The sequence below is a fragment of the Leptodactylus fuscus genome, chromosome 1 (assembly GCF_031893055.1).
Source record: "Leptodactylus fuscus isolate aLepFus1 chromosome 1, aLepFus1.hap2, whole genome shotgun sequence".
Classification (NCBI taxonomy): domain Eukaryota; kingdom Metazoa; phylum Chordata; class Amphibia; order Anura; family Leptodactylidae; genus Leptodactylus; species Leptodactylus fuscus.
Genome location: NC_134265.1, coordinates 347,474,944 through 347,497,977, shown reverse-complemented (window position 1 = coordinate 347,497,977; position 23,034 = coordinate 347,474,944). Strand labels below are relative to the sequence as shown.

General features: G+C 43.5%; 1 protein-coding gene across 2 annotated transcripts in view; it reads left to right on the top strand.

Moving 5' to 3' along the window:
- Positions 1 to 23,034, top strand: part of CTNNA2 (catenin alpha 2) — a 1,647,901-nt gene that overhangs the window by 1,561,542 nt on the left and 63,325 nt on the right. The window contains exon 18 of one of the 2 annotated variants that reach the window (XM_075261694.1): positions 1,268 to 1,414. The exons of the other annotated variant lie outside the window; for it this stretch is intronic. Coding sequence (XP_075117795.1) covers positions 1,268 to 1,414 — 147 coding nt within the window. The remainder of the gene's footprint in view (positions 1 to 1,267; positions 1,415 to 23,034) is intronic. 2 annotated transcript variants of the gene reach the window in all.

The following is a 23,034-nucleotide window of genomic DNA, read 5'->3' as shown; positions in this document are numbered from 1 at the left end:
GACTAAAAAGTTACCTCTGCAGCTGTTGATACGGGAGCCGAAAAACATCCACGGCCATATTCGGGTTTTTATTGGAGTAACCCATGGGTATGTTTTTAGATTTTTATTATTTTTATTATTTTTGTGTATGTTTTTTTTCTTTTCAAATTCATTTGTAATTTTCCTCTAAATGATTTCTATTTCATCGAAAACATTGTGCAATGTGTATTAGAGGAAGTGATCTGTGTGGGCGGCAGATAAAGGACACCTCGAAGGTCAAAGGATTTGTCCAAAGAATTAATAGGTGATAACATTTTATTAGGAGACGTATTGTCATGTTGTAACTCAGGTCACCGCTAACTGAATTGTGAATTTTTGAGTTGTGTCAAGAAAATAAATTACATAAATCAGAAATGGTCAGACACATATTAATGGTTTATTTTTTATTACTATGTTATAAGAATTTATTGTTGTCGTTATTATTTTTATTATTATTGCAAATTTTTATTTTTATTTTTTCAAAAAAATTTTTAGCAAAAATTGTAATTTGTACAACTAGAAGATCATGACATCTATTATGTGTTTTACATAAAATAATTGGACGTTGTTTAGGTTTTTTTATATATTGATGTTTTCATATTTCTATTTCTATAAAACCACAGCCCAAAAAATTTGACAATCGTGTTGACTGTGTGTTGACTATGGATGGGTGAATGGATAGGACACTGCATAGAATAGTTTACCGGAGGCCACCATACGTAAATATTATGGATACTTAGAATTTTTTGAAACATTTTTTTTGTATTTCATAGTAACCCATAAATCTCACTCTTTTTGTTTCCTATCCATCTTCCTCACATCAGCCATATGCGGTACCTCATTATAATTTTTTTGACGCTCTGTCCGTTGGCTAGAAGTGGAAATATTCACCCATCCCTAGTGATGACATCACCAGCTGCCTCTAATTGTGGTTAAAATGCTCTGCTTAATATAAAAAAAAAAATTAAATTTTTTTTTTGATTTAATATGTAACTTTTTCCAATTTTTTAAATTTTGTTCAAAATTTCAGTAGCCCCTTGAGACCTAATAAATCTGTACTGATACGTCTATAGCAGAGGCTAGAGCATCAAGTATTATTCTAACTTTTTTTAAAAAAAAAATTGGTATTTCTAGAACCCTCGTGAAATTTTTTTTGTTTTTTCTTTTTTTTTTATTTCCTAAAGAAACCTGTACGTTCCTCTCTTTTACTCTTTTACACTTTCTCTCTTCTATATTTCTTGAAAATCAGCCCGGAGTGCAGAGCACTTTCACTACCTTTTATGACGTAGCAGGTGATGTCATAGCTGGTGGCAGGGATAGTCAACTTTCCCTCGACCTACTCCCCTCCTGCGCTGAAGGAGCTCTTTTCGGCAACGGAAGCAGGGACTCGACCATGGTAAGTCATCCCAACTTTAATCTGCCTCTCTGTTACGTTTGCATCCCATCCTTTCAACTGACTTTTATCACTTTTTGTTTTTTATGCTTGCCTTTGCTTTTCTGACTGCCGTTGCTTACGTTCCGTGTAAACTTCTGTGTTAAGGATGTGTAGACAATCTGTGATCTACGGTGCAAAGTCCGAGTTCTGCCTCATTTCTTTTGTGGTTTATATAGCTGGGAGTTAGGATTAATGGCCGTTGCTTTGCTTTCCCGAACGCGCCGCGCTTTTGCTTGGCTTTTTATGTATTCTGTAGCGTTTTAGAAAAATCGGATACATTGTTTGGATCTTTCCTTTTCCATGGCTGCCTCCTGGGTGCCTATTAAACCTGTCAAGATGTCAAAAATGTTGCACAGAAGGGCAAGAAAGGGTCATGTGAAGGTTGTCGGCCTCCGGGGATTTTTGCTTTACTCTATTTTTTCGATATATATTTATATATATCCTTTCAGAACCTGTTGCCTCCTCGATGTGTGTCCCGTCACTTCCCAACGAGAGCCAGCAAGGAGCAATAATGCATAGTACATAAATCAAAGCAAAAAGAACATGATCACAACCTTTTCCATGAAATGTTCATTGCTATGATTGATGAGAGACTGTCAGTTCCACGGCCCAAAGTCAAAGCTGAGTGAGAAAGGACATTTAGGGATTTATAATAAAGACAGGGACATCGCATTGTGCACATACGCTATATACCAGGTAGATGGATGGCTAGAGGACCGTGCAGATTGTATAGGTGTGCAGAGGAGAAGGTGTCTGCGCTCTGCCCATCATCTTCTGTTACAGGGAGTACTCAGTCATACGGTATACATGTCTACAGCTGTATGTCTGCTGCAAACCACTCTCCTATTGATAGAAGTGTAGAACATTACAGGGATTAAGAAATGCAACAGCTAGATAAGTGGAGACAATGTCAAGTGAGGAGACGCTGCATTCTCTTCTACTCTCCATTGCATCTTAATGCTAAATGTTTACCAAACATTATAAAGATTGGGTGTTCCCTATCTATTATCTATCTATCTATCTATCTATCTATCTATCTATCTATCTATTATCTATCTATCTATCTATCTATCTATCTATTATCTATCTATCTATCTATCTATCTATCTATCTATCTATCTCCTATCTATCTATCTATCTATCTATCTATCTATCTATCTCCTATCTATCTATCTATCTATCTATCTATCTCCTATCTATCTATCTATCTATCTATCTATCTATCTATCTATCTATCTATCTATCTATCTATCTATCCTTTCTATCCATATATATCTATGTCTATCTATCTAGTTATTTCACATTTTCTGTCTATCTGTCATGTATCTATTGTATGCACTTCTATTTTTCTATATAACTATATACTGCTCTTATCTATCTATCTATCTATCTATCTATCTATCTATCTATCTCCTATCTATCTATCTATCTATCTCCTATCTATCTATCTATCTATCTATCTATCTATCTATCTATCTATCTATCTATCTCTCTATCGTATCTATCTCCTATCTATCTATCTATCTATCTATCTATCTATCTATCTATCTATCTATCTCCTATCTATCTATCTATCTATCTATCTATCGATCGTATCTATCTCCTATCTATCTATCATCTATCTATCTATCATCTATCTATCTATCTATCTATCTATCTATCTATCTATCTCCTATCTATCTATCTATCTATCTATCTATCTATCTATCTATCTCCTATCTATCTATCTATCTATTTATCTATCTATCTATCTATCTCCTATCTATCTATCTATCTATCTATCTATCTATCTATCTATCTATCCATCCATCCATCCATCCATCCATCCTTTCTATCCATCTATATCTATGTCTATCTATCTAGTTATGTCATATTATATCTATATATTGGTCTTTCCTATCTATCTATCTATCTCCTATCTATCTATCTATCTATCTATCTATCTATCTATCTATCTATCTATCTCCTATCTATCTATCTATCTATCTATCTATCTCCTATCTATCTATCTATCTATCTATCTATCTCTCTCTCTATCGTATCTATCTCCTATCTATCTATCTATCTATCTATCTATCTATCTCCTATCTATCTATCTATCTATCTATCGATCGTATCTATCTCCTATCTATCTATCTATCTATCTATCTATCATTTATCTATCTTCTATCTATCTATCTATCTATCTATCTATCTATCTATCTCCTATCTATCTATCTATCTATCTATCTATCTATCTCCTATCTATCTATCTATCTATCTATCTCCTATCTATCTCCTATCTATCTATCTATCTATCTATCTATCTATCTATCTATCTATCTATCCATCCATCCATCCATCCATCCATCCATCCATCCTTTCTATCCATCTATATCTATGTCTATCTATCTAGTTATGTCATATTATATCTATATATTGGTCTTTCCTATCTATCTATCTATCTATCTATCTATCTATCTATCTATCTATCTATCTCCTATCTATCTATCTATCTATCTATCTATCTCCTATCTATCTATCTATCTATCTATCTATCTATCTATCTATCTATCTATCGTATCTATCTCCTATCTATCTATCTATCTATCTATCTATCTATCTATCTATCTATCTCCTATCTATCTATCTATCTATCTCCTATCTATCTATCTATCTATCTATCTATCTCCTATCTATCTATCTATCTATCTATCTATCTATCTATCTATCTATCTATCCATCCATCCATCCATCCATCCATCCTTTCTATCCATCTATATCCATGTCTATCTATCTAGTTATGTCACATTATATCTATATATTGGTCTTTCCTATCTATCTATCTATCTATCTATCTATCTATCTATCTATCTCCTATCTATCTATCTATCTATCTATCTATCTATCGTATCTATCTCCTATCTATCTATCTATCTATCTATCTATCTCCTATCTATCTATCTATCTATCTATCTCCTATCTATCTATCTATCTATCTATCTATCTATCTATCTATCTATCTATCTATCTATCCATCCATCCATCCATCCATCCATCCTTTCTATCCATCTATATCCATGTCTATCTATCTAGTTATGTCACATTATATCTATATATTGGTCTTTCCTATCTATCTATCTATCTATCTATCTATCTATCTCCTATCTATCTATCTATCTATCTATCTATCGTATCTATCTCCTATCTATCTATCTATCTATCTATCTATCTATCTATCTATCTCCTATCTATCTATCTATCTATCTATCTATCTATCTCCTATCTATCTATCTATCTATCTATCTATCTATCTCCTATCTATCTATCTATCTATCTATCTATCTATCTATCTATCTATCCATCCATCCATCCATCCATCCTTTCTATCCATCTATATCCATGTCTATCTATCTAGTTATGTCACATTATATCTATATATTGGTCTTTCCTATCTATCTATCTATCTATCTATCTATCTATCTATCTATCTCCTATCTATCTATCTATCTATCTATCTATCTATCTATCAATCTATCTTCCATCACTGTCATCTCTCTTGCCGTTCATTTACAATCTCAAGGTACCCCAAGTTCCTTGCTTTTGTTAGCAAAGTTCACATTGTCAAGGATAATTATCAAAATTAACTTACACATTTATTATTATTCATGTTCTATCTGATTTAGGTTATAAAGCTGCATCCTATAGTGCAGTAAAAGACAACCCACCAGTGGCAGTAATGTGCTGTATGGTGGGAAATACATTGAAATAGAAAATTGCAAACAGACTAGACTTATTAGGGGATGTTATTAGGAGAGGTTATTGGAGGGGCATCTGCAGAGCTCTGTCTGTTTATTCGCCACGGTAAGGACAGCACACAACTGATTCCACTTTCCATTACTGATTCAACAAAACAAAGCCAGAATGGAAAAGTCCTGAGTGAAAACCAAAGTCCATGAACCCAAAAGCTTCTAGAGACACCTTTAGCAGCAATACATTGAAATAACCATTTTTCCTATGACTTTATCAGTCTTTTATTAGTCCATTATCGCCCTGTAAAATCTTAGCTGTCGCTTATTCTTTGCAATTTCTCTTCTTCATTCCTGGAAGACTCTCGGCTATTTTGAATGTTTTTTCACATGAATAATCTTCTGTACTGTAGAATGATGGGCTTCACATTGTCCGGAAATGACTTACCATGGCTTATAATGGCTCTGACCTTATAATTGTTACTCTAAGATCATTGCTGATGTCTTTCCTCCTTAGCATTGTGTTACCATATGCATGAATGCTCCAGACCAGCAAACTGATAAAACTTCTGCTTTTATAGATGTGTTTGCTAATGATAAATTATTCATGGGTATTTGATTTGCAGGACCCGATTGCGACTTAACCCCTTCGTTCCCACTGAAGCAGTAAGGGAGTACTTAATTCACACACCACTTCTGTATTTTGGCCTAATTTTTGACAAATAAATAATGAAATGCTTTTTTTATTTTAATTTTTATTTTATTTTATTTTTATTTTATTTAATGAAATGTTTTTTTTATTCGTATTTACCTAATTTTGGGTTGCAGTTACCTAAGTTTAAGGACTGGACTGTAAAACCCTAGAATTCAAAGTGGGTTGGCCTTGCTTTTCTAATGACTGTACGCATATACTGTTTTTTTTTTTTTTTTTTTTTTGGGGGGGTCTCTAAATAAGCAATAGGAGGGGTAATTTTTTATTGCTATCATTAGACTAGGCAGGAGAAGATGCACCAAAATGTACGTCCGTGGCTCATGCCATATAATGGACACTTTCCCTTCTATAACCTCTCGGTTGGTGCACTATAGTGCCATATTTTGTGCCAAAAAATTGTTCTGTACCTAAAGCACAAAATAAATCTTGTCCCGCTGTTGTTTTTGGTGCAATGGTCCCTTATGGTACTTACAATGCTAGGAAGCATTAGTTTGGGGCCCCCATACAATGGCCGTTTTATACCACCATATAGTGTCTACATAAAAGTGAATGCATTGAAGTCGTCTACAGGGTTATATACAGTAGTGCGTAAAAAGTAGGCACCATGACTTACACTTTGTAGGATGTTGGATGGCCCAGATGGTGTGGACAGTCGGACAGTTGACCCTTTTGCCTATACGGTATCCAGATTTCCAGATACGTACTGAAGTGCGGTATGTAATGTGTAGGCCCTCCTGGAATAGCAATGTAATAATGTAATGTAATAACTAATGCAGTATGTACAAAACAGCGTGTTAATAATTAAACACATATCATCATACACCATGACAAGATGATGGGTATCACCCGAGACCCCCCAGGGAAGACGACGCCACAACTTATGTACACCAGAGTCAGATTTCCCATGGAGCAAGGGATGATTAATGGCGTCAATCTGTCATCCTGCGAGCACACGTATGTCTCCCTGTAAATAAGGACTGTATCCACTTCTTGTCAATAAGCCGGGGTTCCTCTGCAGGTAATACCATTGTACGTGTGTAATATTCCACAGGAGGCGCTCCGCTGACTAAGAACCTGCCTGACGTGCGCCAGGATCAGTCCTGATAATCACTTACGTGTTCTTTCTAGCATTAAGAAATTCTCGCCACATTTTGGAGACATTTATCACACCTGAAGGAGCTCTATTTGCTTGTCACATGATTTATGCCGGTGTCACCCCAGCCGTTTGCCTTCATATATATTCACTTTGCAGCCACATTGCGGTGACTGACGCGCTCCGGTGTGTATGAGCAGTCTGTTGTGGAGTCTTTCAGGGCTGTTTTGATCATGCTGTGAGTTCCTTTGCTGAATTTGATCATGTTATGGGAAGAATTTAGAGAGACTCAGCTCGGAATACTGACATTAGGAGGAATATATTACATGCCGATGGTGTATATACCGTATGCAGGATACAGGCAAGCATAGCACGGGTGCAGGCATCAATATCAGCAAGTTATAACAAGTGTGCAGACAGAAAATGGGCTACCTGAATGGGCACTAGGGGGTAACTTATTGGGAGCCTGTGACCGTCCAGACTCTCTGTATATTACATTATTACACTACAAGGAAATTCTACAAAGAAAATTATGTAAAGTGTCAGTGATGTAATACTTACCGCCATGTCAGTCTAGCTAGTATCTATGTACAGTATCTATCTAATGTCTAACATCTATCTATCTATCTATCTATCTATCTATCTATCTATCTATCTATCTAATGTCTAACATCTATCTATCTATCTATCTATCTATCTATCTATCTATCTGTCACGGAGCAAAGGTATACGTCTTCCTCCGGATGGTCTTTTGAATCAACAGGGACGCAAGAGGTCGGGAGACAACAGCAATTTATTGTAATCCACAAAGTTAGTAGCCGGCGGCGGTCACATCAACCGTAATAACAATAAGTCCACAGAAGTCACAATCCAATGATAGCTTTGGCTCCTTGGTCCTGTAACTAAATTCTGGCTCTCTGCAGAGCTGTGCACAGGCCGGCTAACACATACTAACTGCTAGCTATAACTATATACTAAAACTGTTACACCTATATCTGTGGGTGGGAAGGGCTGAGTCACAGATCCTTCCCCCCTCACCTATGCCAAGGAGAGCAGACTCCCCGTCTACTATGGACAATGCACCATCCAACATCTTCTTGGAGACACTGATCAGATTATCTCCACCCATTGTCCTCACTGGTCCTCACTAGTTAGAGGTATTTGCATACAATGTGCTAACACACTAGACCCTAATCAGCCAACTACACATTGCTGTATATAACAGGTTAGAGAATACATTCCACATGAAATATATATTACACATTGCCTATAGTATAGACTCTAACCATCCCGTGACAACCCCTCCCCCTCTCAAAACATGTGCATGACACAATTGGCCTACACAGGTAAATTGGGGAATGCACATCAGTCTCTATAGCTCATATGTCCTCCTGCCGGGATAACCCATCTGCGTTCTGGTGTTGGTTCCCTCGGCGGTACTGAATGGTAAAGTTGTAGAGTTGAAGGGCTGGCATCTGGCAAAAAATCCGGTCGATCCATGTTGGCGTCTCTCTGAGCTTGGCTTCGGGTCACTGCTCCCACAAAGTGGCACTGTAGATTTCCAACATCGTTGCCTAACAGAACATCGGCCGGCAGCCCGCTCATCACACCAATTGTGCATCGTTTTGGTCCATAACCATAGTCGAGTTCCACGGTAGCTTTAGGAATACGTTTCCGAGTACCTCCTGCCAACTCGATAGAAAGGCCAGGGCCCTCCTCTAGGGCCTCGGGTCGAACCACTCGGGGGTCCGCTACCGTTAGGAAAGCTCCCGAGTCCCGGAATCCAACAACTGTTCGGCCATCCAGTAGGACCTCCTGCAAGTGCTTCCGCTGAAGGTTTGCGGGATGTGTGGCGGAAGGCTGAATCCCATAGACCCCTGGAGGTGGAACAGATGGGTCATTCATGGAGTCATCTGGAAATGGGGCCAAACTTTCAGTCCTAGGGGTGGTTCCCAGGTAGTGAATAGGCCGGGATGCCACGGTGGCCCGTGCCCCCATGTTAACAGGGCAACTAGCTTGCAAATGTCCAGGCCGCCCGCACCCAAAACATCTGCGCTCTAGCATTCTTCCAGTAGGTCGTTGTCTAGGGACAGGGTTGTTCATAGCTGGAGGCCGATGGGCTGGGGCAGGGGTAGAGGGGGAATTGTAATCCTGAGGCCGGGCACGAAAGGTGGGTGGCTGGCTGAAGGGTGTCTGGCGGACTGTGGTAGTTTTCCGCTCCTCTGCAAACAACCTCTTCCACTGCGGCTTGATGGTCAGGCCCTCATCTGCAAGGGAAGCAGCTTGCTCCACTGTGGCTGGGTTCCGTTCCAGCACCCACTCACGGATCTCAGCGGGGCACTGGGAAAAGAACTGTTCCTTAAGTATGACTTGGAGGATCTTATCGACTGTGACAGCCTCCTCTCCTTCTAGCCAGCGCTTGCATGCTTGCTTCAACTTGTGGGCGAACATGTGGAAGGAGCTTCCCCCATTGTAAGACAAAGAGCGGAATTGAACTCGGTAGGTCTCTGGAGTGACGGCATAATACTTCTGCACCGCTCTTTTAATGGCCTCATAGTCCCGCTGATCACTAGGGTCCATGGCTCTGAGAGCTTCCGCAGCCCCATCTCGTAGGTGCCCCACCAGATACCGGACCCAATCCTTCTCTGGGACTTCCATCAGGTGGCACTGGTGTTCGAAGTCCTGAAAATATCCATCAACATCCCCAGCCGCTTCATCAAAGGTCTTGAAGTGTTTATGGGAGACATATGGTGGTTCTCTCACTGTTGGGCTGGGGGCCGACGTTTGATTATAATTCCGCGTAGTTATCTCAGCCATTCGCATTTCATGCGCCATTCTTTCCTTTTCATGCGCCATTCTCTGTTCCTCCTTCTCCGTTTCCTGAGCCCTCTGTAATGCTCTACTCCTTTGCTCTGCAGTTGCTCCTAGCCCCAGCACTGCCAACTCCTCCTCATACAAAACAACCCATCTGCTCTTTTGGGTCTGTACCTGCCACTCCCGTATCTCTCCAGTCTCCTGGGGGCAGCCCTCCTCATGGTCGCTTTGCAGGGTCATCTCCTCCAGTGCCTCGATCAGTTGATCTTTCGTTCTTCCCTGGTAACTCAGGTTTAGTTCCCGGGCCCTTACTTGTAGACGTGCCATAGTCCAGTTCCTGTATTCTGAGGTTGTGGCTCCATTAATCGCTGGGCTGCTGTAGTCCATCTCGCTGTCCGCTGTTGATCCCACCGCTGCCAACCAGTTGTCACGGAGCAAAGGTATACGTCTTCCTCCGGATGGTCTTTTGAATCAACAGGGACGCAAGAGGTCGGGAGACAACAGCAATTTATTGTAATCCACAAAGTTAGTAGCCGGCGGCGGTCACATCAACCGTAATAACAATAAGTCCACAGAAGTCACAATCCAATGATAGCTTTGGCTCCTTGGTCCTGTAACTAAATTCTGGCTCTCTGCAGAGCTGTGCACAGGCCGGCTAACACATACTAACTGCTAGCTATAACTATATACTAAAACTGTTACACCTATATCTGTGGGTGGGAAGGGCTGAGTCACAGATCCTTCCCCCCTCACCTATGCCAAGGAGAGCAGACTCCCCGTCTACTATGGACAATGCACCATCCAACATCTTCTTGGAGACACTGATCAGATTATCTCCACCCATTGTCCTCACTGGTCCTCACTAGTTAGAGGTATTTGCATACAATGTGCTAACACACTAGACCCTAATCAGCCAACTACACATTGCTGTATATAACAGGTTAGAGAATACATTCCACATGAAATATATATTACACATTGCCTATAGTATAGACTCTAACCATCCCGTGACACTATCTATCTAATGTCTAACATCTATCTGTCTATCTATCTATCTATCTATCTCCTATCTATCTATCTCCTATCTATCTATCTATCTATCTATCTATCTATCTATCTATCTCCTATCTATCTATCTATCTATCTATCTATCTATCATCTATCTATCTATCTATCTATCTCCTATCTATCTATCTATCTATCTATCTATCTATCTATCTATCTCCTATCTATCTATCTATCTATCTATCTATCTATCTATCTATCTATCTGTCTATCTATCCTATCTGTCTATCTATCTATCTATCTATCTATCTATCTATCTATCTCCTATCTATCTATCTATCTATCTATCTATCTATCTATCTATCTATCTATCTATCTATCTGTCTATCTATCCTATCTGTCTATCTATCTATCTATCTATCTATCTATCTATCTATCTATCTATCTACCTCCTATCTATCTATCTATCTATCTATCTCCTATCTATCTATCTATCTATCTATCTATCTATCTATCTATCTCCTATCTCCCTATCTATCTATCTATCTATCTATCTATCTATCTCCTATCTATCTATCTATCTATCTATCTATCTATCTATCTATCTATCTCCTATCTCCCTATCTATCTGTCTATCTATCTATCTATCTATCTATCTATCTATCTATCTATCTCCCTATCTATCTATCTATCTATCTATCTATCTATCTATCTATCTATCTATCTATCTATCTATCTCCTATCTATCTATCTATCTATCTATCTATCTATCTATCTATCTATCTATCTCCTATCTATCTATCTATCTATCTATCTATCTATCTATCTATCTACTATCCATTATCTATATATCTACCCATCTTCTATCTCCCTCTCCATCCATGCATCTTCTGTATCTAGTTTTCCCTTTCACCACCCATAAAGCCCATAAGATCAGCGCGCTCCTCAGACACTATCTTTGAGACATTTACGGCTTTTCAGGGATTACAATTACTGCGGCGCAGAAAGAATTAAAGAAGCACTAAAGCAAATAACATATTAATGCCGGTTCAAAAGGCATTCCGGAAAATGCATTTTTAATGGGAATCCTCGCCCGTCTCCTCACATGGCTGGGAATGCGCCAAGGCCCCGGCGCTTCATTGGGAACTATCATAAGTGCTGAACTTTTTGAAGGATGCGCTTAAGACACAATTATATTGTACAAGTGATGATGATAAAAATCACTGTGTCCATCCCCGGAGACGGTGGCATTCATTCCTCATTCACTTCCTCCTCTCATTACTCTGACAACTGAAAGACATTGGGTAATCGTTCACATGCCTGAATGATACATGAACGAGGTGTTTTAATGTGAGACGGAGCTGCGGCTTAATGAAAAAACAGCAGGACAAAAACGAGCAAAGATTTATATAGAACGCACACCTCTAATGGGGTCGAATCCATAAAAATTATAAACGAGGGGACACATTTGCTTGCAAAATAATGAATTAAAAGCCCGTTTTCTCCATTCCTCACGACGCTAAGACACTGTAGAATTCGAGATAAAAATGGGAATATTATACGTATTGCCTCGCCGCTCGCACAACGGGGTCCTGCCACGGCCGTATGAGTTACGTCCCAAGCATTGCGGTGTTCTCTTATCCGCTACATCTCCTACAAGTGACGGAGTCAGCACAGTAGTGACATGATCATCCTGATTAAAGTCCCAGGAGCTCAAAAAATTTCATTGTGGGTATTGCGTACCCTATAGGGGGTGCCGGAGGGACCCCCACCTCCGCCCCCACCTCTGCCCATAGATCACTGGATGGATGACAAGGGTTGATCCATATACTCATTGATTCCATAGATTTACACATCTGTTACTCATTAATTACCCATAATTCATTGTGGTATATGCTGATGCCAACAGTAATGGGTTTCTGGAGTTACATTTACATTAGGAGACTAGTCCTATAAATATATATAGCCAATAATGAGGTTACTGTTTGAGCTTAGCTGTGCAAATATACAGGATATAATTAGAAAAACATCATTATCTCCAAAGAATATTCCGCCATGCGACATATCTACACGCACACGAATGCAGTTTTACCATTGTTCAATTTTTTTTATAGTGTAATTATTTTTTGTATTTTTTTTTTTTTATGAAATGAAGTCAATTTTAGGGGGCGTTCACACGACCAATGGATGTCCATGTGATAGAGGCCATCAAAGAAAAAGAAATGGAAGCCCATCATGGCGGACATTAATGGACTCTAATAGGGTTGAGCGATTGGGATCGGAATAGATCAGATTACGATCGGCGATCAAGTAAATATCATGATCGCGATCGGAATTCCGATCCTGATCTTTTCTAGCAGGATCGAGGTCAGAGGTTATCTCAAGATTGGCTCAACCCTAAAAGTGACTTTTCCCATAGAGAAGCATTAACCCCTTCCCGCCGATGGCATTTTTTGATTTTCGTTTTTGACTCCCCTCCTTCTAAACCCCATAACTTTTTTATTTCTCCACTCCCAGAGCCATATGAGGTCTTAGGGTGCATTCACACTGAGTAAACGCTAGCTTATTTTGTAAAGTAAAATTACACTTGTAAATTTTGCTATCCCATTGACTTCAATGACATTTTACAGGCGTATTTTTACAGGCGTATTTTTTACAGGCGTATTTTTACACTTGTAAAAAAATATCATTGAAGTCAATGGGATAGCAAAATTTACAAGTGTAATTTTACTCTACAAAATAAGCTAGCGTTTACTCAGTGTGAATGCACCCTTAGGGTGCATTCACACGGAGTAAAATGGAGTGTAATTTGGAGCGTTTACGGAGCGTTTATGGAGCGTTTACGTAAACGCTCCGTAAACGCTCCGTATACGCTCCGTAAACGCTCCAAATTACACTCCATTTTACTCCGTGTGAATGCACCCTTAATCTTTGCGGGACAAATTTTTCTTCGTGATGCCACCATTAATGATTTTGTATAATGTACTGGGAAGCTGGAAAAAAAAAATTCTGAATGGGGTGGATTGGAAGAAAAAATGCATTTCTGCGATTTTCTTACGGGCTTCGGTTTTACGGCGTTCATTGTGCAGCCAAAATGACATGTCCCCTGTATTCTGTGTTTCGGTACGGTTCTGGGGATACCAAATTTATATGGTTTTATTTACATTTTAACCCTTTAAAAATATCCAAAACTGTGTTAAAGAATTTTTTTCTAAAAGTCGCCATATTCCGACAGCTGTAACTTTTTTATACGTCCGTGTACGGGGATGCATAGGGCATCTTTTTTTGCGGGTCCGGGTGTACTTTTTAGTTCTACCATTTTCGGGGAAATGCTATTGCTTTGATCACTTTTTACTCAAATTTTTTTAAGAGTCAAAACAAATATTTTTATAGATTTGTAGAGCGGGCGATTTGGACACATGGATGCCTAACATGCATGTGTTTCACAGTTTTTAACTACTTTTATATGTGTTCTAGGGAAAGGGGGGTGATTTGAATTGTAATACTTTTAGAATTTTTTTATATTTTTTTTACTTTTTTTATTTTATTTTATTATTTGCATTTATTAGACCCCCTAGGGGTCTTGAACCCCAGGGATCTGATCATTAATTCAATGCATTACAATACTAATGCATTGCAATACATTACAAAAAATCATTTCTTTTGCAAGCTGCATAAACCAGCCTGCAAAAGAAAGAGATTGCAGGCTATCATGGAAACGTGACGTCGGCCCTGGAGCCTGCTTCAGGCGCCGACGATCACCGGAAAAATGGCGCTGGAGGGGTTAATGCCTCCGATCGGTCTAAAACAGTAGACACCCGGCGGCTATGGCGGCCGCCCGACTCCCGGTCGTCCGCCATAGTTAAACACCCGACATGCGCCGTACTAGTACAGTGGATGTCAGGAAAGGGTTAACTAGGGTTGAGCAATTGGAATCAGAAAAGATCGGATTCCAATTGGTGATCGAGCAAATTTCACGATCGGGATCGGCTGGAAAATGATCGGAAATCGTATTTTAAAATCGATCCTGAAATCTCAAAATTGGCTCAACCCCAGACACTAAGTGATATTAATGTGTCTGTTTTTTTTTTAAAACTGAGTCATTAAATGTATTATGGGAAAGATAGCTCGGTAGCAGCAGTGGTGCAGACCCAACCAGTTGGAGACAGAGACACAAATCTTGCAGCAAAGCGGTTTATTTAAGAAAAACAACAAAATAAATAAACCTTTACATCAGGAAAAATCACATCAAACAAAATCCTGCTCGTCTGAGCACTAGCTAAAAAGAAAAATACTAACTGTACGTGTGGCTCACTACCAGCCACATGAATCAACCAAAGAAAAACACTGTACCATATTACAAGGCTCTCAGTGTCAGGACAGACCCCGCCACTTCCTCTCCTCCCAGGATCAGCAACTAGAGATGAGCGAACACTAAAATGTTCGAGGTTCGAAATTCGATTCGAACAGCCGCTCAATGTTCGTGTGTTCGAACGGGTTTCGAACCCCATTATAGTCTATGGGGAACAGATACTCGTTAAGGGGGAAACCCAAATCCGTGTCTGGAGGGTCACCAAGTCCACTATGACACCCCAGGAAATGATGCCAACACCTCTGGAATGACACTGGGACAGCAGGGGAAGCATGTCTGGGGGCATCTAACACACCAAAGACCCTCTATTACCCCAACATCACAGCCTAACAACTACACACTTTACACACTCAATACCACCTCTCTGACAGTAGGAAAACACCTTGAAACATGTGTATTTGGCACTTGCAGTGAGGAGAGCTTGTCACCAGCAGTGAATTTGGCCCTTGTAGTAAGTTGAGGTTGGCACCAACATTTGTTTTGAAAATCAGGGTGGATTGAGCCTCTAACCAGCAGAGTTTGGGCAAATTCATGGTGGAGGGAGCCTCTAAAAACCCCAGTTTGGACCAATTCATGGTGGAGGGAGCCTCTAACCAGCCCAGTTTGGGCAAATTCATGGTGGAGGGAGCCTCTAAAAAACCCAGTTTGGACCAATTCATGGTGGAGGGAGCCTCTAACCAGCCCAGTTTGGGCAAATTCATGGTGGAGGGAGCCTCTAACCAGCCCAGTTTGGACCAATTAATGGTGGAGGGAGCCTCTAACCAGCCCAGTTTGGACCAATTAATGGTGGAGGGAGCCTCTAAAAAACCCAGTTTGGACCAATTCATGGTGGAGGGAGCCTCTAAACAGCCCAGTTTGGGCAAATTCATGGTGGAGGGAGCCTCTAAAAAACCCAGTTTGGACCAATTCATGGTGGAGGGAGCCTCTAACCAGCCCAGTTTGGACCAATTAATGGTGGAGGGAGCCTCTAAACAGCCAAGTTTGGACCAATTCATGGTGGAGGGAGCCTCTAAAAAACCCAGTTTGGACCAATTCATGGTGGAGGGAGCCTCTAAACAGCCCAGTTTGGGCAAATTCATGGTGGAGGGAGCCTCTAAAAAACCCAGTTTGGACCAATTCATGGTGGAGGGAGCCTCTAACCAGCCCAGTTTGGACCAATTAATGGTGGAGGGAGCCTCTAAACAGCCAAGTTTGGACCAATTCATGGTGGAGGGAGCCTCTAAAAACCCCAGTTTGGACCAATTCATGGTGGAGGGAGCCTCTAACCAGCCCAGTTTGGACCAATTAATGGTGGAGGGAGCCTCTAACCACCCCAGTTTGGACCAATTCATGGTGGAGGGAGCCTCTAACCAGCCCAGTTTGGGCAAATTCATGGTGGAGGGAGCCTCTAAACAGCCCAGTTTGGGCAAATTCATGGTGGACGGAGCCTCTAACCAGCCCAGTTTGGACCAATTAATGGTGGAGGGAGCCTCTAACCAGCCCAGTTTGGACCAATTAATGGTGGAGGGAGCCTCTAACCACCCCAGTTTGGACCAATTCATGGTGGAGGGAGCCTCTAAACAGCCAAGTTTGGACCAATTCATGGTGGAGGGAGCCTCTAAAAACCCCAGTTTGGACCAATTCATGGTGGAGGGAGCCTCTAACCAGCCCAGTTTGGGCAAATTCATGGTGGAGGGAGCCTCTAAACAGCCCAGTTTGGGCAAATTCATGGTGGAGGGAGCCTCTAACCAGCCCAGTTTGGACCAATTAATGGTAGAGGGAGCCTCTAACCAGCCCAGTTTGGACCAATTAATGGTGGAGGGAGCCTCTAACCACCCCAGTTTGGACCAATTCATGGTGGAGGGAGCCTCTAAAAACCCCAGTTTGGACCAATTCATGGTGGAGGGAGCCTCTAACCAGCCCAGTTTGGGCAAATTCATGGTGGAGGGAGCCTCTAAACAGCCCAGTTTGGGCAAATTCATGGTGGAGGGAGCCTCTAACCAGCCCAGTTTGGACCAATTAATGGTGGAGGGAGCCTCTAACCAGCCCAGTTTGGACCAATTAATGGTGGAGGGAGCCTCTAACCACCCCAGTTTGGACCAATTCATGGTGGAGGGAGCCTCTAAACAGCCAAGTTTGGACCAATTCATGGTGGAGGGAGCCTCTAAAAACCCCAGTTTGGACCAATTCATGGTGGAGGGAGCCTCTAACCAGCCCAGTTTGGGCAAATTCATGGTGGAGGGAGCCTCTAAACAGCCCAGTTTGGGCAAATTCATGGTGGAGGGAGCCTCTAACCAGCCCAGTTTGGACCAATTAATGGTGGAGGGAGCCTCTAACCAGCCCAGTTTGGACCAATTAATGGTGGAGGGAGCCTCTAAAAAACCCAGTTTGGACCAATTCATGGTGGAGGGAGCCTCTAAACAGCCCAGTTTGGGCAAATTCATGGTGGAGGGAGCCTCTAAAAAACCCAGTTTGGACCAATTCATGGTGGAGGGAGCCTCTAACCAGCCCAGTTTGGACCAATTAATGGTGGAGGGAGCCTCTAAACAGCCAAGTTTGGACCAATTCATGGTGGAGGGAGCCTCTAAAAACCCCAGTTTGGACCAATTCATGGTGGAGGGAGCCTCTAACCAGCCCAGTTTGGACCAATTAATGGTGGAGGGAGCCTCTAACCACCCCAGTTTGGACCAATTCATGGTGGAGGGAGCCTCTAACCAGCCCAGTTTGGGCAAATTCATGGTGGAGGGAGCCTCTAAACAGCCCAGTTTGGGCAAATTCATGGTGGAGGGAGCCTCTAACCAGCCCAGTTTGGACCAATTAATGGTGGAGGGAGCCTCTAACCAGCCCAGTTTGGACCAATTAATGGTGGAGGGAGCCTCTAACCACCCCAGTTTGGACCAATTCATGGTGGAGGGAGCCTCTAAACAGCCAAGTTTGGACCAATTCATGGTGGAGGGAGCCTCTAAAAACCCCAGTTTGGACCAATTCATGGTGGAGGGAGCCTCTAACCAGCCCAGTTTGGGCAAATTCATGGTGGAGGGAGCCTCTAAACAGCCCAGTTTGGGCAAATTCATGGTGGAGGGAGCCTCTAACCAGCCCAGTTTGGACCAATTAATGGTGGAGGGAGCCTCTAACCAGCCCAGTTTGGACCAATTAATGGTGGAGGGAGCCTCTAACCACCCCAGTTTGGACCAATTCATGGTGGAGGGAGCCTCTAAAAACCCCAGTTTGGACCAATTCATGGTGGAGGGAGCCTCTAACCAGCCCAGTTTGGGCAAATTCATGGTGGAGGGAGCCTCTAAACAGCCCAGTTTGGGCAAATTCATGGTGGAGGGAGCCTCTAACCAGCCCAGTTTGGACCAATTAATGGTGGAGGGAGCCTCTAACCAGCCCAGTTTGGACCAATTAATGGTGGAGGGAGCCTCTAACCACCCCAGTTTGGACCAATTCATGGTGGAGGGAGCCTCTAAACAGCCAAGTTTGGACCAATTCATGGTGGAGGGAGCCTCTAAAAACCCCAGTTTGGACCAATTCATGGTGGAGGGAGCCTCTAACCAGCCCAGTTTGGGCAAATTCATGGTGGAGGGAGCCTCTAAACAGCCCAGTTTGGGCAAATTCATGGTGGAGGGAGCCTCTAACCAGCCCAGTTTGGACCAATTAATGGTGGAGGGAGCCTCTAACCAGCCCAGTTTGGACCAATTAATGGTGGAGGGAGCCTCTAAAAAACCCAGTTTGGACCAATTCATGGTGGAGGGAGCCTCTAAACAGCCCAGTTTGGGCAAATTCATGGTGGAGGGAGCCTCTAAAAAACCCAGTTTGGACCAATTCATGGTGGAGGGAGCCTCTAACCAGCCCAGTTTGGACCAATTAATGGTGGAGGGAGCCTCTAAACAGCCAAGTTTGGACCAATTCATGGTGGAGGGAGCCTCTAAAAAACCCAGTTTGGACCAATTCATGGTGGAGGGAGCCTCTAAACAGCCCAGTTTGGGCAAATTCATGGTGGAGGGAGCCTCTAACCAGCCCAGTTTGGACCAATTAATGGTGGAGGGAGCCTCTAACCAGCCCAGTTTGGACCAATTAATGGTGGAGGGAGCCTCTAACCACCCCAGTTTGGACCAATTCATGGTGGAGGGAGCCTCTAAACAGCCAAGTTTGGACCAATTCATGGTGGAGGGAGCCTCTTCTAAAAACCCCAGTTTGGACCAATTCATGGTGGAGGGAGCCTCTAACCAGCCCAGTTTGGGCAAATTCATGGTGGAGGGAGCCTCTAAACAGCCCAGTTTGGGCAAATTCATGGTGGAGGGAGCCTCTAACCAGCCCAGTTTGGACCAATTAATGGTGGAGGGAGCCTCTAACCAGCCCAGTTTGGACCAATTAATGGTGGAGGGAGCCTCTAACCACCCCAGTTTGGACCAATTCATGGTGGAGGGAGCCTCTAAAAAACCCCAGTTTGGACCAATTCATGGTGGAGGGAGCCTCTAACCAGCCCAGTTTGGGCAAATTCATGGTGGAGGGAGCCTCTAAACAGCCCAGTTTGGGCAAATTCATGGTGGAGGGAGCCTCTAACCAGCCCAGTTTGGACCAATTAATGGTGGAGGGAGCCTCTAACCAGCCCAGTTTGGACCAATTAATGGTGGAGGGAGCCTCTAACCACCCCAGTTTGGACCAATTCATGGTGGAGGGAGCCTCTAAACAGCCAAGTTTGGACCAATTCATGGTGGAGGGAGCCTCTAAAAACCCCAGTTTGGACCAATTCATGGTGGAGGGAGCCTCTAACCAGCCCAGTTTGGGCAAATTCATGGTGGAGGGAGCCTCTAAACAGCCCAGTTTGGGCAAATTCATGGTGGAGGAGCCTCTAACCAGCCCAGTTTGGACCAATTAATGGTGGAGGGAGCCTCTAACCAGCCCAGTTTGGACCAATTAATGGTGGAGGGAGCCTCTAAAAAACCCAGTTTGGACCAATTCATGGTGGAGGGAGCCTCTAAACAGCCCAGTTTGGACCAATTCATGGTGGAGGGAGCCTCTAAAAACCCCAGTTTGGACCAATTCATGGTGGAGGGAGCCTCTAACCAGCCCAGTTTGGGCAAATTCATGGTGGAGGGAGCCTCTAAACAGCCCAGTTTGGGCAAATTCATGGTGGAGGGAGCCTCTAACCAGCCCAGTTTGACCAATTAATGGTGGAGGGAGCCTCTAACCAGCCCAGTTTGGACCAATTAATGGTGGAGGGAGCCTCTAAAAAACCCAGTTTGGACCAATTCATGGTGGAGGGAGCCTCTAACCAGCCCAGTTTGGACCAATTAATGGTGGAGGGAGCCTCTAAACAGCCAAGTTTGGACCAATTCATGGTGGAGGGAGCCTCTAAAAACCCCAGTTTGGACCAATTCATGGTGGAGGGAGCCTCTAACCAGCCCAGTTTGGACCAATTAATGGTGGAGGGAGCCTCTAACCACCCCAGTTTGGACCAATTCATGGTGGAGGGAGCCTCTAACCAGCCCAGTTTGGGCAAATTCATGGTGGAGGGAGCCTCTAAACAGCCCAGTTTGGGCAAATTCATGGTGGAGGGAGCCTCTAACCAGCCCAGTTTTGACCAATTAATGGTGGAGGGAGCCTCTAACCAGCCCAGTTTGGACCAATTAATGGTGGAGGGAGCCTCTAACCACCCCAGTTTGGACCAATTCATGGTGGAGGGAGCCTCTAAACAGCCAAGTTTGGACCAATTCATGGTGGAGGGAGCCTCTAAAAAACCCCAGTTTGGACCAATTCATGGTGGAGGGAGCCTCTAACCAGCCCAGTTTGGGCAAATTCATGGTGGAGGGAGCCTCTAAACAGCCCAGTTTGGGCAAATTCATGGTGGAGGGAGCCTCTAACCAGCCCAGTTTGGACCAATTAATGGTGGAGGGAGCCTCTAACCAGCCCAGTTTGGACCAATTAATGGTGGAGGGAGCCTCTAACCACCCCAGTTTGGACCAATTCATGGTGGAGGGAGCCTCTAAAAACCCCAGTTTGGACCAATTCATGGTGGAGGGAGCCTCTAACCAGCCCAGTTTGGCAAAATTCATGGTGGAGGGAGCCTCTAAACAGCCCAGTTTGGGCAAATTCATGGTGGAGGGAGCCTCTAACCAGCCCAGTTTGGACCAATTAATGGTGGAGGGAGCCTCTAACCAGCCCAGTTTGGACCAATTAATGGTGGAGGGAGCCTCTAACCACCCCAGTTTGGACCAATTCATGGTGGAGGGAGCCTCTAAAAACCCCAGTTTGGACCAATTCATGGTGGAGGGAGCCTCTAACCAGCCCAGTTTGGGCAAATTCATGGTGGAGGGAGCCTCTAAACAGCCCAGTTTGGGCAAATTCATGGTGGAGGGAGCCTCTAACCAGCCCAGTTTGGACCAATTAATGGTGGAGGGAGCCTCTAACCAGCCCAGTTTGGACCAATTAATGGTGGAGGGAGCCTCTAACCACCCCAGTTTGGACCAATTCATGGTGGAGGGAGCCTCTAAACAGCCAAGTTTGGACCAATTCATGGTGGAGGGAGCCTCTAAAAACCCCAGTTTGGACCAATTCATGGTGGAGGGAGCCTCTAACCAGCCCAGTTTGGGCAAATTCATGGTGGAGGGAGCCTCTAAACAGCCCAGTTTGGGCAAATTCATGGTGGAGGGAGCCTCTAACCAGCCCAGTTTGGACCAATTAATGGTGGAGGGAGCCTCTAACCAGCCCAGTTTGGACCAATTAATGGTGGAGGGAGCCTCTAAAAACCCCAGTTTGGACCAATTCATGGTGGAGGGAGCCTCTAACCAGCCCAGTTTGGGCAAATTCATGGTGGAGGGAGCCTCTAAACAGCCCAGTTTGGGCAAATTCATGGTGGAGGGAGCCTCTAACCAGCCCAGTTTGGACCAATTAATGGTGGAGGGAGCCTCTAACCAGCCCAGTTTGGACCAATTAATGGTGGAGGGAGCCTCTAACCAGCCCAGTTTGGACCAATTAATGGTGGAGGGAGCCTCTAACCACCCCAGTTTGGACAAATTCATGGTGGAGGGAGCCTCTAAAAAACCCAGTTTGGACCAATTCATGGTGGAGGGAGCCTCTAAACAGCCCAGTTTGGGCAAATTCATGGTGGAGGGAGCCTCTAAACAGCCCAGTTTGGGCAAATTCATGGTGGAGGGAGCCTCTAACCAGCCCAGTTTGGACCAATTAATGGTGGAGGGAGCCTCTAACCAGCCCAGTTTGGACCAATTCATGGTGGAGGGAGCCTCTAAACAGCCCAGTTTGGGCAAATTCATGGTGGAAGGAGCCTCTAACCAGCAGAGTTGTGGGAAAGCAGGGTGGAGGGAGCCTCTAACCAGCAGAGTTGGTGGAAATCAGGGTGGAGGGAGCCTCTAACCAGCAGAGTTGGGGAAATCATGTTGGAGGGAGCCTAGTATTAGCAGAATTGTGCAACGCTTATGGTGGATGAGTATGAGGATGCGGAGGAATTGGAGAGGTTGAGTACAGACATGGAGTTTCATGTTGGGGTGCTTTACACAGGTGGGCACAAAAATGAAGGCTCTATCCAGTGGTGGTTCATTTTTATCAAAGTGAGCCGGTCGGCACTCTCAGCTGACAGACGGGTGCGCTTGTCAGTGATGATGCCACCGGCTGCACTGAACACCCTCTCAGATAGGACGCTGGCGGCAGGACAGGACAGCACCTCCAAGGCATATAGGGCAAGTTCAAGCCACAGGTCCAACTTCGACACCCAATACGTGTAGGGCGCAGAGGGGTCGGAGAGGACAGGGCTGTGGTCGGAAAGGTATTCCCGCAACATGCGCCTATACTTCTCACGCCTGGTGACACTAGGACCCTCCGTGGCGGCACTTTGGCGAGGGGGTGCCATCAAGGTGT